At 41.5% G+C, this 15,488-nt stretch overlaps 1 protein-coding gene across 3 annotated transcripts in view; it reads left to right on the top strand.

Moving 5' to 3' along the window:
• The window catches only part of TXNRD1 (thioredoxin reductase 1), a 67,156-nt gene extending 53,139 nt beyond the window's left edge, over window positions 1-14,017 (top strand). For all 3 annotated transcript variants that reach the window (XM_057740570.1, XM_057740569.1, XM_057740568.1), the window contains one exon: window positions 12,148-14,017. In XM_057740570.1, the coding sequence (XP_057596553.1) occupies window positions 12,148-12,210 (63 nt within the window). In that variant the 3' untranslated portion in view covers window positions 12,211-14,017. The remainder of the gene's footprint in view (window positions 1-12,147) is intronic.
• The last annotated feature ends 1,471 nt before the right edge of the window (window positions 14,018-15,488 follow it).

Here is a 15,488-nt window from a genome sequence, read left to right as displayed (position 1 = left end):
TGGGGCAGGATGGGGGTAGTGGTTCTTGCCTAAGAGGAGAAGAATGCATTGGTGTTAACCCGTCAGAGGGAACATCAAATAAGAGGGCTCTGTGGGAGAGGTCATGGGTCATTCAGGGACCTGAAAAGCACTACAGTGCTGCTGTAGCTTGAAGAGCTCAGAGAGAGGTTAAATAAATAAATTTTAAAAATTAGGCTGTAGAAGTAGGTGAGAAGGTCATGGCCTTGTAAACCAAGGCAGGATATTTTGACTTTATCCTGGGGCCATCGCAGTTCAGCTGAGAGAGGTTTAAAGCCAGGGTGGAGAGACATGATCAGATACATTATAGAGAGAAATCCTTCTGGCTACACCGTGGAGAGAGGGCCCGAAGATGCACGTCTGGAGGCATGAGGTAGGGGGGCCTGAACTGGTGTCGTGGCAGTGGGTGTCAGAAGACATGATATATTCGAGAGGGAATAGGAGAATAGAGTTGATAGCACATGTCTGCTATTTGGAAACGGGAAGAACTGAGAGTGGTTCACGTTTGTGGCTTGAAGCGGAAAGCAGTCGTAGAAAGAGCAGCTTCCCAGGGAGTCGCACTGCAGAAGCACTCAGGTTCCTGAGGGCTTACCTGACTGTGTTAGGACCCTGCCCTTCGCATGCTGACTTACTTAGTCCTTACAGGAACCCCACGTGGTGGTGGCAGGAGGGTCTCTGTTTGACAGACGAGGAAGCTGAGGACAAAGAGGTTGAGTAACCTGCCAGCTTGGATAACCTGCCAGCTTGAAAGTGGCAGAACCGAGATCCAAACTCAGGCAGTCTGGCTTCCAAGGCACATGCAGTGCAGATGATGCCCGGCACACTTTCCCACAGCATTTGACTTGGAGATGCTGTAACGCACAGAAGCCGTGCTGCGAGGAAAGTGTCTAGGGGAGTTCCTGGCACTTGGGGAGTTCCTGGCACTTGGCAGGTATTCAGTAACTGTGTGTGTTAGCTGGTTTCTTCAAAGTGTTTCATTACAGAAAATGTGGCTTGACTGAAAAGTTATCATTACAGTATTTTGGGGGAGGGGAGGTGGAGGAAGGGTGTTTATTTTGAGAAAGCTCCATTGGCGATTTCATTTACCTCTAGGTATGAACTTCTTGCTTAGAAACTAGATTTTGAAAAACCAAAGACTTGTGACAAAATCCTGACTATGGAAATTTCTTAAAGCTTCTTGATCGAGGGAAAGTGAAATTCGATCAGTGGGGGATTTGTAGGAACACTTGCTAAATGCTGGGTTCTGACTGGCATAGTAGTAATTGGATTTGTTACTGGATCCACTGGTTGTTTCGTTTGTTCGTTTGGCTTCAGCAAGCAGCTATATGCTGTAGAGGAGTGCCACCGAAATGCAGTCCACAGGGTGTTTGTTACTAGTCCTTAATGAGATAGGGATGGAAATGAAGAAGAAAGGTTTAGAAACCTAAAGGGTAATTTGACAGTATCTGATAATAGTAGAAAATCTGGGGTTTAATTTTTACATGCCTTTTATTTATTTATTTTTTATTAGAATATAATTGCATTACACTCTTGTACCAGTTTTTGAGGTACACCAAGGTCAATCATCTGTATTTATACACATATCCCCGTATTCCCTCCCTCCCTCAACTCCCCCCCACCCTCCCCATCCTCCCCATCCCAATCCTCTAAGGCATCATCCATCATCAAGTTGAACTCCCTTTGTTGTACAGCAACTTCCCACTGGCTCTCTGTTTTACAGTTGGTAGTGTAAATATGTCTATGCTACTCTCTCACTTCGTCCCAGCTTACCCTTCACCCCCCGCCCCCCCCCAAACCTTTAGTTCTCCAGTCCATTCTCTGCATCTGTGTCCTTATTCTTGTCTTGTCACTGAGTTCATCGGTACCATTTTTAGATTTCATATATATGAGTTGGCATACAATATTTGTCTTTCTCTTTCTGACTGACTTCACTCTGTATGACAGACTCTAGGTCTATCCACCTCATTACATATAGCTCCATCTCATCCCTTTTTATAGCTGAGTAGTAGTCCATTGTATATATATGCCACATCTTCTTTATCAGTTCACTTGTTAATGGGCACTTAGGTTGCTTCTATGTCCTGGCTATTGTAAATAGTGCTGCAGTAAACATTATGGTACATGTTTCTTTTGGGATTATGGTTTTCTCTGGGTATATGCCCAGTAGTGGGATTACTGGATCATATGGTAGTTCTAGTTTTAGTTTTTTAAGAAACCTCCAAACTGTTTTCCATAGCGGCTGTACCAACTTACATTCCCACCAACAGTGCAGGAGAGTTCCCTTTTCTCCACACCCTCTCCAGCATTTTTTGTTTCTAGATTTTTTGATGATGGCCATTCTGACTGGTGTGTGGTGATACCTCATTGTGGCTTTGACTTGCATTTCTCTGATGATGAGTGATGTTGAGCATCTTTTCATGTGTTTGTTGGCCATCTGTATGTCTTCTTTGGAGAAATGTCTATTTAGGTCTTCCGCCCATTTGTGGATTGGGTTATTTGCTTTTTTGGTATTAAGCTTCATGAGCTGCTTGTATATTTTGGAGGTTAATCCTTTGTCTGTTGTTTCGTTGGCAACTATTTTTTCCCATTCTGAGGGTTGCCTTCTAGTCTTGTTTATGGTTTCTTTTGCTGTGCAAAAGCTTTTAAGTTTCACGAGGTCCCATTTGTTTATTCTTGATTTTATTTCCATGATTCTAGGAGGTGGGTCCAAAAGGATGTTGCTTTGATGTATGTCATAGAGTGTTCTGCCTATGTTTTCCTCGAGGAGTTTTATAGTGTCTGGCCTTACATGTAGGTCTTTAATCCATTTTGAGTTAATTTCTGTGGATGGTGTTAGGAAGTGTTCTAATTTCATTCTTTTACATGTAGCTGTCCAATTTTCCCAGCACCACTTATTGAAGAGGCTGTCTTTTTTCCATTGTATATTCATGCCTCCTTTGTCAAAGATAAGCTGCCCATATGTGTTTGGACTTACCTCTGAGTTCTCTGTTCAGTTCCATTGATCTTCCTTTCTATTTTTGTGCCAGTACCATACTGTCTTGATCATTATGGCCTTGTAGTATAGTTTGAAGTCAGGAAGCCTGATTCCACCAACTCCATTTTTCCTTCTCAAGATTGCTTTGGCTTTTCGGGGTCTTTTGCGTTTCCATACAAATCGTAAGATTTCTTGCTCTAGTTCTGTGAAAAATGCCATTGGTAATTTGATTGGAATTGCATTGAGTATGTAAATTGCTTTGGGTAGTACAGTCATTTTCACTATGTTGATTCTTCCAATCCAGAAACATGATATGTCCCTCCATCTGTTTGTGTCATCTTTGATTTCTTTCATCAGTGTCTTAAAGTTTTCTACATACAGATCTTTTGCCTCCTTAGGCAGGTTTATTCCTAGGTATTTTATTCTTTTTGTTGCACTGGTAAAAGGGAGAGTTTCCTTAATTTCTCTTTCTGCTCTTCATTGTTAATGTATAGGAATGCAAGAGATTTCTTTGCATTACTTTTGTATCCTGCTACTTTACTAAACTCATCAATGAGTGCTAGCAGTTTTCTGGTAGAGTCTTTAGGGTTTTCTATATATAATATCATGTCATCTGCAAAGAGGGACAATTTTACTTCTTCTTTTCCAATTTGGATTCCTTTGATTTCTTTTTCTTCTCTGATTGCTGTGGCTAAAACTTCCAAAACTATGTTGAATACTAATGGTGAGAGTGGACACCCTTATCTTGTTCCTGTCCTTAGAAGGAATTCTTTGAGTTTTTCCCCATTTAGAACGATGTTGGCTTTTGGTTTCTCATATGTGGCTTTTATTATGTTGAGGTAATTTCCTTCTATGCCCCATTTTCTGGAGAGCTTTTATCATAAATGGATGTTGAACTTTGTCAAAAGCTTTTTCTGCATCTATTGAGATGATCATATAGCTTTTATCCTTCAATTTGTTGATGTGATGTATCACATTGATTGATTTGCATATATTGAAGAATCCTTGCATCTCAAGGATAAACCCCATTTGATCATGGTATATGATTTTTTTAATGTGCTGTTGGAGTCTGTTAGCTAGTATTTTGTTGAGGATTTTTGCATCTATATTCATCGGTGATATTGGTCTGTAATTTTCTTTTTTTTGTGACATCTTTGCCTGGTTTTGGTATCAGGGTGATGGTGGCCTTGTAGAATGAGTTTGGGAGTGTTCCTCCTTCTGCTATATTTTGGAAGAGTTTGAGAAGGATAGGTATTAGCTCTTCTCTAAATGTTTGATAGAATTCGCCTGTGAATCCATCTGGCCCTGGGCTTTTGTTTGTTGTGAGATTTTTAATCACAGTCTCAATTTCCGTACTTGTGATTGGTCTGTTCATAGTTTCTATTTCTTCCTGGTTCAGTCTTGGAAGATTGTATTTTTCTAAGAATGTATCCATTTCTTCCAGGTTATCCAATTTATTGGCATATAGTTGCTTGTAGTAGTCTCTCATGATCTTTTGTATTTCTGTGGTGTTCGTTGTTACTTCTCCTTTTTCATTTCTAATTCTGTTGATTTGCATCTTCTCCCTTATTTTCTTGATGAGTCTGGCTAATGGTTTATCAATTTTGTTAATCTTCTCAAAGAACCAGCTTTTAGTTTTATTAATTTTTGCTATTGCTTCCTTCCTTCCTTTCTTTTTCGTTTATTTCTGCTCTGATCTTTATGATTTCTTTCCTTCTGCTCGCTTTGGGGTTTCTTTGTTCTTCTTTCTCTAATTGTTTTAGGTGTAAGTTTAGGTTGTTTATTCGATATTTTTCTTGTTTCTTGAGGTAGGACTGTATTGCTATAAACTTCCCTCTTAGAACTGCTTTTGCTGCATCCCATAGATTTTGGGTTGTTGTATTTTCATTGTTGTTTGTTTCTAGATATTTTTTAATTTCCTCTTTGATTTCTTTAGTGATTTCTTGGTTGTTTAGGAGTGAATTGTTTAGCCTCCATGTGTTTGTATTTTTTGCAGTTTTTTTCCTGTAATTGATATCTAGTCTCATGGCATTGTGATCTGAGAAGATGCTTGATGTGATTTCAATTTTCTTGAATTTGCCGAGGTTTGATTTGTGACCCAAGATGTGATCTATCCTGGAAAATGTTCCGTGTGCACTTGAGAAGAAAGTGTATTCTGTCGTTTTTGGATGGAATGTCCTATAAATATCAATTAAGTTGAGATGGTCTGGATGTGTCATTTAAAGCTTGTGTGTCTTTATTTATTTTATGTTTGGATGATCTGTCCATTGATGTAAGTGGGCTGTTCAAGTCTCCCACTATTATTTTGTTACTGTCGATTTCTCCTTTTATGGCTGTTAGCATTTGCCTTATGTATTGAGATGTTCCTATGTTGGGTGCATAGATATTTATTATTGTGATATGTTCTTCTTGGATGGATCCCTTGATCATTATGTAGTGTCCTTCCTTGTCTCTTGTAATAATCTTTACTTTAAAGTCTAATTTGTCTGATGTAAGTATTGCTACTCCAGCTTTCTTGTGACTTCCATTTGCATGGAATATCTTTTTCCATCCCTTTACTTTCAGTCTATATGTATCCCTTGGTCTGAAGTGGCTTTCTTGTAGGCAGCATATAGAAGGGTCCTGTTTTTGTATCCATTCAGCCAGTCTGTGTCTTTTGGTTGGAGCGTTTAATCCATTTACATTTAAGGTGATTATTGACATGTGTGTTCCAATTACCATTTTCTGAATTGTTTTGGGTTTGTATTTGTAGGTGTTTTCCTTTTCTTGTGTTTCCTACTTAGAGAAGTTCCTTTAGCACTTGTTGTAAGGCTGGTTTGGTGGTGCTGAATTCTCTTAACTTTTGCTTGTCTGTAAAGCTTTTGATTTCTCCATGGAATCTGAATGAGATTCTTGCTGGGTAGAGTATTCTTGGCTGTAGGTTTCTCTCTTTCAGGACTTTTCAGTATATCCTGCCATTCCCTTCTGGCCTGCAGAGTTTCTGTAGAAAGGTCAGCTGTTGTCCTTATGGGTTTTCCGTTTATGTTATTTGTTGCTTTTCTCTTGCTGCTTTTAATATTTTTTCTTTGTGTTTAATTGTCATTAGTTTGATTAATGTGTGCCTTGGCGTTTTTCTCCTTGGGTTTATTCTGTATGGGACTCTCTGTGCTTCTTGGACTTGGTTAATTATTTCCTTCCCCATGTTGGGGAAGTTTTCCACTATAACCTCTTCAAATATATTCTCAGACTCTTTCTTTTTTTCTTTTTCTTCAGGGATGCCTATAATTCGAATGTTGGTACGCTTAATGTTATCACTGAGGTCTCTGAGACTGTCTTCTGTTCTTTTTATTCTTTTTTCTTTTTCCTGCTCTGTGGCATTTGTTTCCCCCATTCTATCTTCCAACTCACTTATTCGTTCTTCTGCCTCAGTCATTCTGCTGGTTATACCATCTAGAGTATTTTTATTTTGTTATCCATTGCTGTTTGTTTGTTCTCTAGTTCTGAGTTCTTATGAACTGTTTCTTGTACTTTCTCTATTTTGTTATCGAGATTTTGTATCATTTTTACTATCATTACTCTGAATTCTTTTTCAGGCAATTTTCCTATTTCCTCTTCATTTATTTGGTCTTGTGGGTTTTTTCCCTGCTCCTTAGCCTGCATGGTGTTTCTTCGTTTCCTCATGGTAGTCCAAACTTCTGGGGTTGCTTGTCCCGGCGATAGAGGGGTTTATAGAAGACTGTCTAAGCCCCAGACTAATGTCCGAGTGTTGGGTTAAACAAATACTAAGTCTACGAAACACATACGTGTGTAAGACACACAGTTACTGAATCCATTAGGACATAAGGCTCTGGAAAGACCTGACAGAAGAACCCCAGTATGCTATCAGATATTCAAAGAGAAACCCAACAGAAATTGAAAACCAAAACAGAAACAAAAGCGCAAACAAACAAACACGTTACACATACAAACACTAATCCAGGGAGGTATTGTAAGCTAGGATCAAATATAAAAAAGGGCTAGAGTACCACCAGACAGAATGGAGATTCTCAGAATGAAATTAGGCAATTGTACTAAGAACTAAGATAAAGACCAAAACCTCATATTAAATACCAAGGCAGTGTGTCATCTGGAGAATAGAACAAGGAGTCTGAGCAGATCGATAGTGTTGCTTATAAGTATGTTAAAATAAACTAAAAATGGATGGAAGACGGGCACAGAAGAGCGTAGTGTGACTGGAAATATGCAAATAAAAAGAAGGGAATAGAAATGTATAAAAGATAGAGATGAAAGGAAGGTAGGAGAGATATATAGTCCATACTACCAAAAACTTAGCTAGAAATAGAAGTATATAAAAAGGCTAAAAATAAAAATAGAATAAAAAATAGAATTAAAAATTATAAAACTTGTAGATCGCTTCGGACTAAGATCGTAATTAATAAAGAAAAGAAAAGAAAAAAAAACTAGAACTGATCCCAGAATGAACCAGTTCAATAGAATTGATACTAATATTTCTGTTTCCTTAGAGTCTCAGCTGTAACTGTCCTTCTACTCGTCTTGGTTTTTTTGTATTATTCTGTGACTAGCAGAGCTTCCTTTATTGTTCGTCTGTAAGCGTTGGTGTGTGGGGAGGGAGAGGGTACAGTAGTGGCTTTGCTGCCTGCTGGGTCTTTAAGCTAGCGCCCCCCGCCCGAGGGCCTGAGGGTCCTTGTTATCCCTGAGTGCCTTAGGTGGCCCACAGGGGTCCCTCCACTGCCCGTTGCAGGCGCCGAAAGAGAGAGAGAGGCTATGCCCGCAGCATCCAGCTGCCATCATGGCCGGGTAGCTCTCAGGGGCAGGCACTCCTTGCGGCGGACCTCTTCCCTCCTGTCCTCTTGGTCCTTACTGGCAACAATTTTTCTCACCCTGAACCAGCTCTCTGGTTCCCACGCTCCCGCTCCCGGACCCTCTGTTCAGCTGTGAATTGACATCTCAGTCTGGGAACGCTGAGCTGTGGTGCAGACCCTCCGTGTGTTTCTCACTCCCTCCTGTCTGCCACAGCTCAGCCACTTCACCCTCTTTGAGCCGTCGTAGGTGCCTCCCTACCAGTTATGTCGGGATCCTTGTGGTCCTTTCTGGTGTCCAAGGTCGTCTGCTGGTGTTCAGTTGGTTCTCTGTGGGATTTATTGTGTCTTTTGGTGCGTTCCCAATGCATCTGTGGAGAGGGATGCATTCCACGTCCCTCTACTTCACCGCCATATTTTTTCCCCTCCTTACATGCCTTTTAAAAGTTTGTATCCTAATTCATTTTTATCAGACTTCACAGATGTCAGTCCATTGGGTGGACTAGAAACAATAATAATTTGAAAACTGGTCCTGGGCACTGCTTTACAGTGTTCAGAACTAGCCCAGCTCCCGCACCAGCGGTGGGTGGTTTGCAGAGTGTGAAGCATTGAGTGGACTCTTCTGTACCATTTTGATAAAATAACCTGGGCAATTGCCCAGCCTTTGGCTCTCAGAAGTAATTACTCACAAAAGTTGATGAATTCCTCAGTGTAGGCTTTGCTTTTGGGAGCAAAATAGTTTCTAAAGGGTTTCCTTCTGGAATCGCCGTAGGAGGAGGAGAGACTGCTATTGTTTTGCCTGAAAGCCCCTCTGTGTCACTACGAGAGGGCGTCTTACATCCTGGGGTGTCAATGCTGCAAGAGCATTGCATTATTCAGTGTGAGGACGCTATGGTGATGATTTGTTCTGCACATTTGGGCAGTAATAATTGAGTAGGAAACTGATCACACATCATTTTGAGTAGCAGTTTCAACTAATCAAGTTTATTTGTAGAGAAAAAATAGTGGCTCAAGAAGAAGGAGCATCAGAGAAAAGACCCTGTGAAATATCTTACAATGAATTTTAGTGCCAAACATCAAAAGTTTTGTTTTATTAATAGTCAACATAATCACAGTCTACAATGAAGGGATTGTCTCGTGAGGCTGGGAGGTGTTGGCCAGATGAGAATGTGAGGTACACGCCTACCGCATTTGTCCTTCTGTGGTTGTTCTTTGTGCTGGGATCTAAAAGCTGCCTCTACTCTTTTTTTTAGAGGTGTATTTTTTTGAGAACCCTAAAGCAGCTCTGCGTGTGTAAGATCTGTGTGAGGACTGGCCCCGCCGGTGTTTCCGTGTAGACTGAGCAGCAGTGGCGTGGGCCTGCCCCATCTCTTTAACGTCAGCAGGTTTCCAGTGTAAGAAAAATAGATCAGAGCTCTTTGCTTCCCCCTTAGTTTGTTTCCATTTTTGATTGGTTCAGTTTTTTATCCACATGTTCTACAAGTTCTATTTCTAAGTTAATTCTTGAGAAATAAAACATAAGCTTGCAAATTCACAAGCCTGGGATTTGCTTTAATGTATTCCCTGCCTCATTATTTTTCTTCCTTTATAAAAATTGGAAAGAACACGTTTGATGGTATTTTAAATTGCCCTTGATACCATCATCCGAACACAGCTATTTTCATTATCGTGTATTATCTTTCTGTCCTCATCCACAGTCACACATTTTTTAAACAGAGGTGTTATTTTGCTTTTCAAAAAAGAATTGTACTAGTTTACAGTGATAGCAGCATTGAATTTGAGTACTAATGAAAATGTTGCAGAATTCAGTGTAACTTTTTCTATAGTAAGTATAAAAGGGATAACTTTCAAGGATTTTCACAAATCTTTGTTAACAAGGATGAGCCTTTCTTATAATTACTGCTTTTTTGGATGTGAATTGTTCACACATTTTTCTTATGGGTTCATACTTTAAATGTTTTACTAGCCATCATTACTTGGGTCTGACTTTTTTGAGGTGCTGCTGATATGTTGGTATATAGGAAGAAACAAAGCTTTGTTGCTGCTTTAAGGCTAAAGTAGACCGCAGGTTTTTCTCAGTATTGTTCCTTCTTTACACAAAAGTATTTTCGCCTTTTATTCACCAGTATTTTTAATGCTGACTCCTGTTGCTTTGACCTGTGTAAGTCAAAGTAGCCTCAGTTTCCTGTGCTCTTTCCTCCTCGTATTAAAAACCAGGAAAGCAGTTATTTCTCAGGAATTAGAGATGCAGCTGACCAAAAAGCTTGTCCAGGTGTGCCAACAGTGACAGTGACACAGGCACTCGATGGGTCTCTCTCAGATCAGCCATGGCCTCCCGTCTCAGACACTCACTCAGTGGCTCCCAGAAAGGTCAATCTGGGTTACAGAAGGACAGATGGACTCCCCAAAATCTTACCAGAGTTTCTTGGTGTGACCAGAAAGATTTGGATTGAAATCTTAATTGTGTTCAGTAGCCAAGTAATTTTCTAAGTTTAATTGATTTTACACAAAGTCCTTTTATGTTTTCATGCCTGGGCAGTATAGATGACCCGTTTGGGTAGTGATTTTGTTTGGGGTTTTTGGCTGTAAAAACAAAGGTTTATTCCTTGTGGTCAACATGGATCAGCTGCAGCTCAGCTGCCGTGCCGTCATCCCTCCAGGACCTGGCTGAGGGCTAGCCTCCCCCAGGGGCACAGCTGGCTAAATGGCAGAGGGATAGGAGGTGTAGGAAAGACACTTTGGTGCCCAAGGCTTCTGTTCAGAAGTGATGCTTCCCGCTTCCACACATGTCCTTGGCCAGAGCAAGCCCTTGCCCCCCACATCTGTCCAGTTGGGCGAGAATGTATACTGTGTGGTCCACACAGGGTCATCACAGGGAGCTGAAGTCACCATTTGTTTTGGAAACTAACCAAAAAATCTCACAGTTCAGTCAGTGTTAATTAACATGAAGAGGGATCAGATTTGACAGAAAAGAAGCAAAATGTCTAAGACTGACTAGTCGATGACATATCAGCAGTAATGGAGATAGAAGAATTAAGAATCAATTCCAGATGTGTGGCCTGGAACTAAGTAGTGGTGGCCATTCACCTGGAGGAGCTGGGTTAAGGGAGGACAAAGGGTTCAGTACTGGGCAACGTGAAGTTTGAAGAGGTGTTGATTAGGTCTTACTGGTTGGTTTATCGTGCAGTGGCCTTCTAGGCATTGGATTGTGCCTTGAATTCTCAGTGCATTGCTGTTCCTCAAGAAGTCCTAATCTGTAGTCTTTAGACAACCTGCATTAGAATCACTTGGGACTTTTGCTAAAAGTGAGATTCCTGGGCCTCCACCCTAGGTCTGCCAAATTAGAATCTGCGGTTTTCATGCATTTTGATCAGTGTGAACAGGCTTTAAGGTTTGAGAACCCTTGTTTTTTTTTATGGGTAATCCTGAATAGTAGCAACTCAAAGCCACCTAAAGATCTTAGGCTCTAAATCCTAAAGGACCAAATATTTTCAAGGATGTGAAACCAGGAGAACTTGTCCGTCACTGCAAATGAGAGTATCAGTTGGTCAGGCACTTTGGAAATCTAGCACTTACCCTCCCACCCAGCAATTATACCTCTAGCTCTGGATGCAGGGAGACGTGCTGAAGTGTCACAGTACCTTGTAAATAGCATATTGGCTAGAACTTGAGTGCCAGCAAAAAAAATCTGGCTGTGTAATTTGTAATATACTCACTATTTGAGTAATTGAAAACTGTAGTATATATACTATACTCTAATGTATTGTATGCTGTAGTAAATGAATACTGTTCAGTGAGAATGGAAGAATTAGAGCTATCTGTGTCCATAAGCATGAATAATAGAAATATAGTATTGAGCCAATAGTATTGAGCCAAAAAGCAGGTAGCATATACATACCCCATCTTGCCATTTGCATATAAAGTTGTTAAAAACCTACAGAAGAAAAAAAGCACCAGCTGGGGGGTGGAGAGGGAGAAAGTTACCAGGAAGGGGACCCACATGAGGCTCTAACTGTATCATGAAGCTCCCTGAGCTGGGTGGACCCCAGGGTGTTCGTGATAGTATACTGGACTCCTTTCTGTATATCCAGGATATTTCATGGTGCATTTCTTTTAGAGAATTGATAAACAACCAGGGTATTATTTTAATCATCCTCATGCTACTAAGTGCTTTATTAGATATAACCTACATTTTTTTCTCTTTCACCTTGGTTTTGAAATGCTTTCCTTGGTCATATTACTTCTGTTTTAAGTAGTCACCCGAGTTATTCTTAGTACACATGGTGTTATCTGAACTACTCCCAGTTAACTTTTGCCCCAGTGTCTGAAAGTCTCCTGCTGTCTCCTCCCTTGCAGGTATTCACGACACTGTCGGTGACCAAGCGCTCGGGGGGAGACATCCTCCAGTCCGGTTGCTGAGGTTAAGCCCCAGTGTGGATGCTGCTGCCAACCAAGACTGCAAACCACTGTTGTACTTCTTGCCCAAATCCAAGGTGGAGTTTTTTTGAAGAAGGCTCTCGGGCTGCGGCATCTGCACGTCCTGTGCTTACACCCCCAAGGCCCCCTTGGATCTCATGGGTAGGAGGTGGCGTGTGGAAGGCAGGCAGCATCACACTGGGGTCACCATGACGGACTCGAAACTGGCTTTCAGCAGCGCATCGGAGAGATGCGTCCATGAAGTCACCAGCCTCAAGCCCGCGCGGTGGGCGGTGATAGAAGCACTGAAGCAGTTTTCGCATGGCCTTTCCTGTGTGGGTTCCTTATTCTCATCGTCAAGCTTTCTAATGTTGGTTGTTTTTTTTTCCTCCTCGGTGTTTGTGATACTAGAGGTGACAGCAGACAGTTTTTATCCAAAAGCAAGTCATGGCTTCCGTGTACAAATAAAGCAGCTCGTTGCTGGGGCGGTGTGGTGTGGCTCCTAGGCTTGTCCCAGGAGAGAGAGCTGCCCTGGGGGCCTGCCCAGCAGCGTCTCCCCACAACAAGCAAAGCTACTGTTGGCTAGATTTGGCCCCATCCACTACACCACTGATGATTATTTTTAGTTTTGTTTAGAAAAGGAAATGGCTATTCGGCCAGCCTATTGGAAGGAATATTCCACGGCAGGGAACTTGGTTGTGGTATAGTGTGACTTCCACTGTTCTCTGTCATGGAGCCAGATGTGCACCTGAAATGGGGAAAAACAATAAATGTATTTAGTCTATTGTGTGCTCGTCTTAAGTGAGCTGAGATCTTTTGCCATAGAAAACATTTCATACTTGTGTAAAACTTTTTGGGGAGTAGCTTTTGCTTTAAGCTGAAATCACAAAATACCACAGCTTTATATTTCATGTTCATTTTGTATTTATCCCTTCCTGAGAACTATATTCATAGGAGAAATAAGTCTTTCCACACTGAACAATTTAACTCTTGTGGTAATTACTTTTTTTAAGGAAGCTGTTAATATCATAATTTATTATTTTTGAACACAGGTGGATGTGAAGGATTTTTCATTTAAAAACCAAATGGTTTTAACTTTTTCTGTTGACTGTACTTGGTGGAATTCGGGCAGAAGTGTTTCTTCTCCGTTAGCATTCCAACTCGTATTATCGCAGAGAGATATTAACCCTGCAGTTCCAGATTTCTGGCTAAATGTACTGACAACGGATTATATTCAGGCCACTTCCCCACTACAGAAGTTGGATTTTAAACGTGCCGTGGACGTCAGGTCTCCCACCAGCAGTTCTTGTAGCTCCTTTTCCGTTTCCTCCCCTCTGTGTGTGTTTCTCAGCCAGAACACTGAGTGGTTGATTCAAAGTACATTTCTCGGTCACCTCAGGGAACTCCGCGTCTGCCTGGTGTTTAGTCCGCAGAGTCCCTGACCCTGTCTGTCCCACAGCCCTGCCTCACCCCTCCATCCCATCTGGCTGTGTGGAGAGAATGGGAAAAGGAAAAGAGAAGAGGGGAATTGAGGCAGCTGACTGTGTTCAGTTTTATTTATTTATTTTTAAGTTGTTTTTCCTCCAAGTCTGCCAATCTCTGAAATTAGAACATAGGCAGTGCAGGGTGATCATGCCTCATCATGTTGTGATTCTGTCCTCATGGAATGGGATGTTCTGCCCCCACGAGAGGGATTCCACTTCATAGACTTGTCTCTGTAATTGCCCATTGTGTTGGAACTCATACTAAATTCCATGTATTTTTGTGATAAATCTTCTGAAAAAAAATGTGAAACATTAAAAGTATTAATATCCACCCTGTGTGCCTTCTTACTGAATGGTGGTCTTGGGATTGTTTGCCTGAGAGCCAGACTGCCTCCATTCACCTCCGGCAGACGGGAGCTTTCAGGGCAGCTGAGTCGAAGCCTCGGTTCCCGTCATTTTTCACATGCCATTGAGCAGTGTTGTCTGCACAAGTAACAAATACCTTGTCTGAGATGTATTAGTACTTGTAACTGGTCTTTTCGCTGCCAATTTATTTCCATACTATTCCCAGGATTTTATTCCCCAAACGTCCCTCTTCCCAAGTCCTCGGGGTCTTCCAAAGGCCCATAGATAGGCCCATAATCCCCTGTCAGACGCTGGGCCTGTCCCCTGCACCTCTAACCACTGCCTTCACTTGCTCACTCTGGCCACACCTGCTCTGTGCCCCAAAGACACTCTACGCCTAACCTTGCTCTGGATTGCCTCCAGCCAGAATTCTTTCTGTATATACTCCACAGGACTCTATTTTCTCCAGAGCACTTCAGATTACTCTGAATGAGTCCACTCCTAGATAACTATAGAGTTCTTAGCCTCTGTGTGCCACGTAGCTTCCAACACAAAGCCTACAAGTGCACCTACGGAGGCACATAAAAATTTGTGTAATTGGGTGGGCCACTTGAATCGGTACCTATCAAAGGTGACCACTTCAGGGTACGGTTAATCTCTCTCTCTTATGTCAGAAACCTTTGACTCAGAACGTTAATGAAAGTAGAAAGGGCATAAACCCAAAAATGGTCAGCCTCACTCGTTGAGGAAATGCTGTTAAACTCTGGGTGAAATACCATTTCTGACCCATGATATGGTAGAGTTTAGAGAGTCTGACAGTATCAAATGTTGGCAAAGATGTGTGTGAGTGGGACACATTTATTGCTGTGGGGAGAGTAAATTGGTACAACCTCTTTGGACAATGATTTGACCCAGTAAAGTCAAAAATCTGTGCGTACCTTGTGACCAGTTATTCCATGTTCAGTTATGTACCCAGCACAAATGTACATCTATGCACCAAAAGACACAACACTTAGTAGCACAAAACGAAACCTGGAAACAACCCAAGCATTCATTAGGACGCGAATGCACCCCATGACCTGTGGTCCATCCATACAACAGAGGACAAGTAGCAGCAAAATATATATTATAAACAGTGGGTCAATCTAAGAAACAGTATTGAGTGAAAAAGTGAAAGACGTATGTATAGTGTGATTCCATTATATACATAAACAGGCAAAACTAAGTAGTGTGTGTGTGTTTAGATGGATGATTGGAGTAGAACCATAAGTGATATAAAAATTCAAAATGAAGAATATGGAGTTTAATTGGACTTCCTAGGTGATGCAGTGGTTAAGAATCTGCCTGCCAATTCTGGGGACATGGGTTGCATCTCTGCTCCAGGAAAATCCCACATGCCAATGGAGCAACTAAGCCCGTGCACCACAACTATTGAGCCTGTGCTCTAGAGTC

Source organism: Hippopotamus amphibius, chromosome 7 (genome assembly GCF_030028045.1).
Source record: "Hippopotamus amphibius kiboko isolate mHipAmp2 chromosome 7, mHipAmp2.hap2, whole genome shotgun sequence".
NCBI lineage: Eukaryota > Metazoa > Chordata > Mammalia > Artiodactyla > Hippopotamidae > Hippopotamus > Hippopotamus amphibius.
The sequence above is the reverse complement of the archived record's forward strand: the minus strand, read 5'-3'. Positions and strand labels throughout refer to the sequence as shown.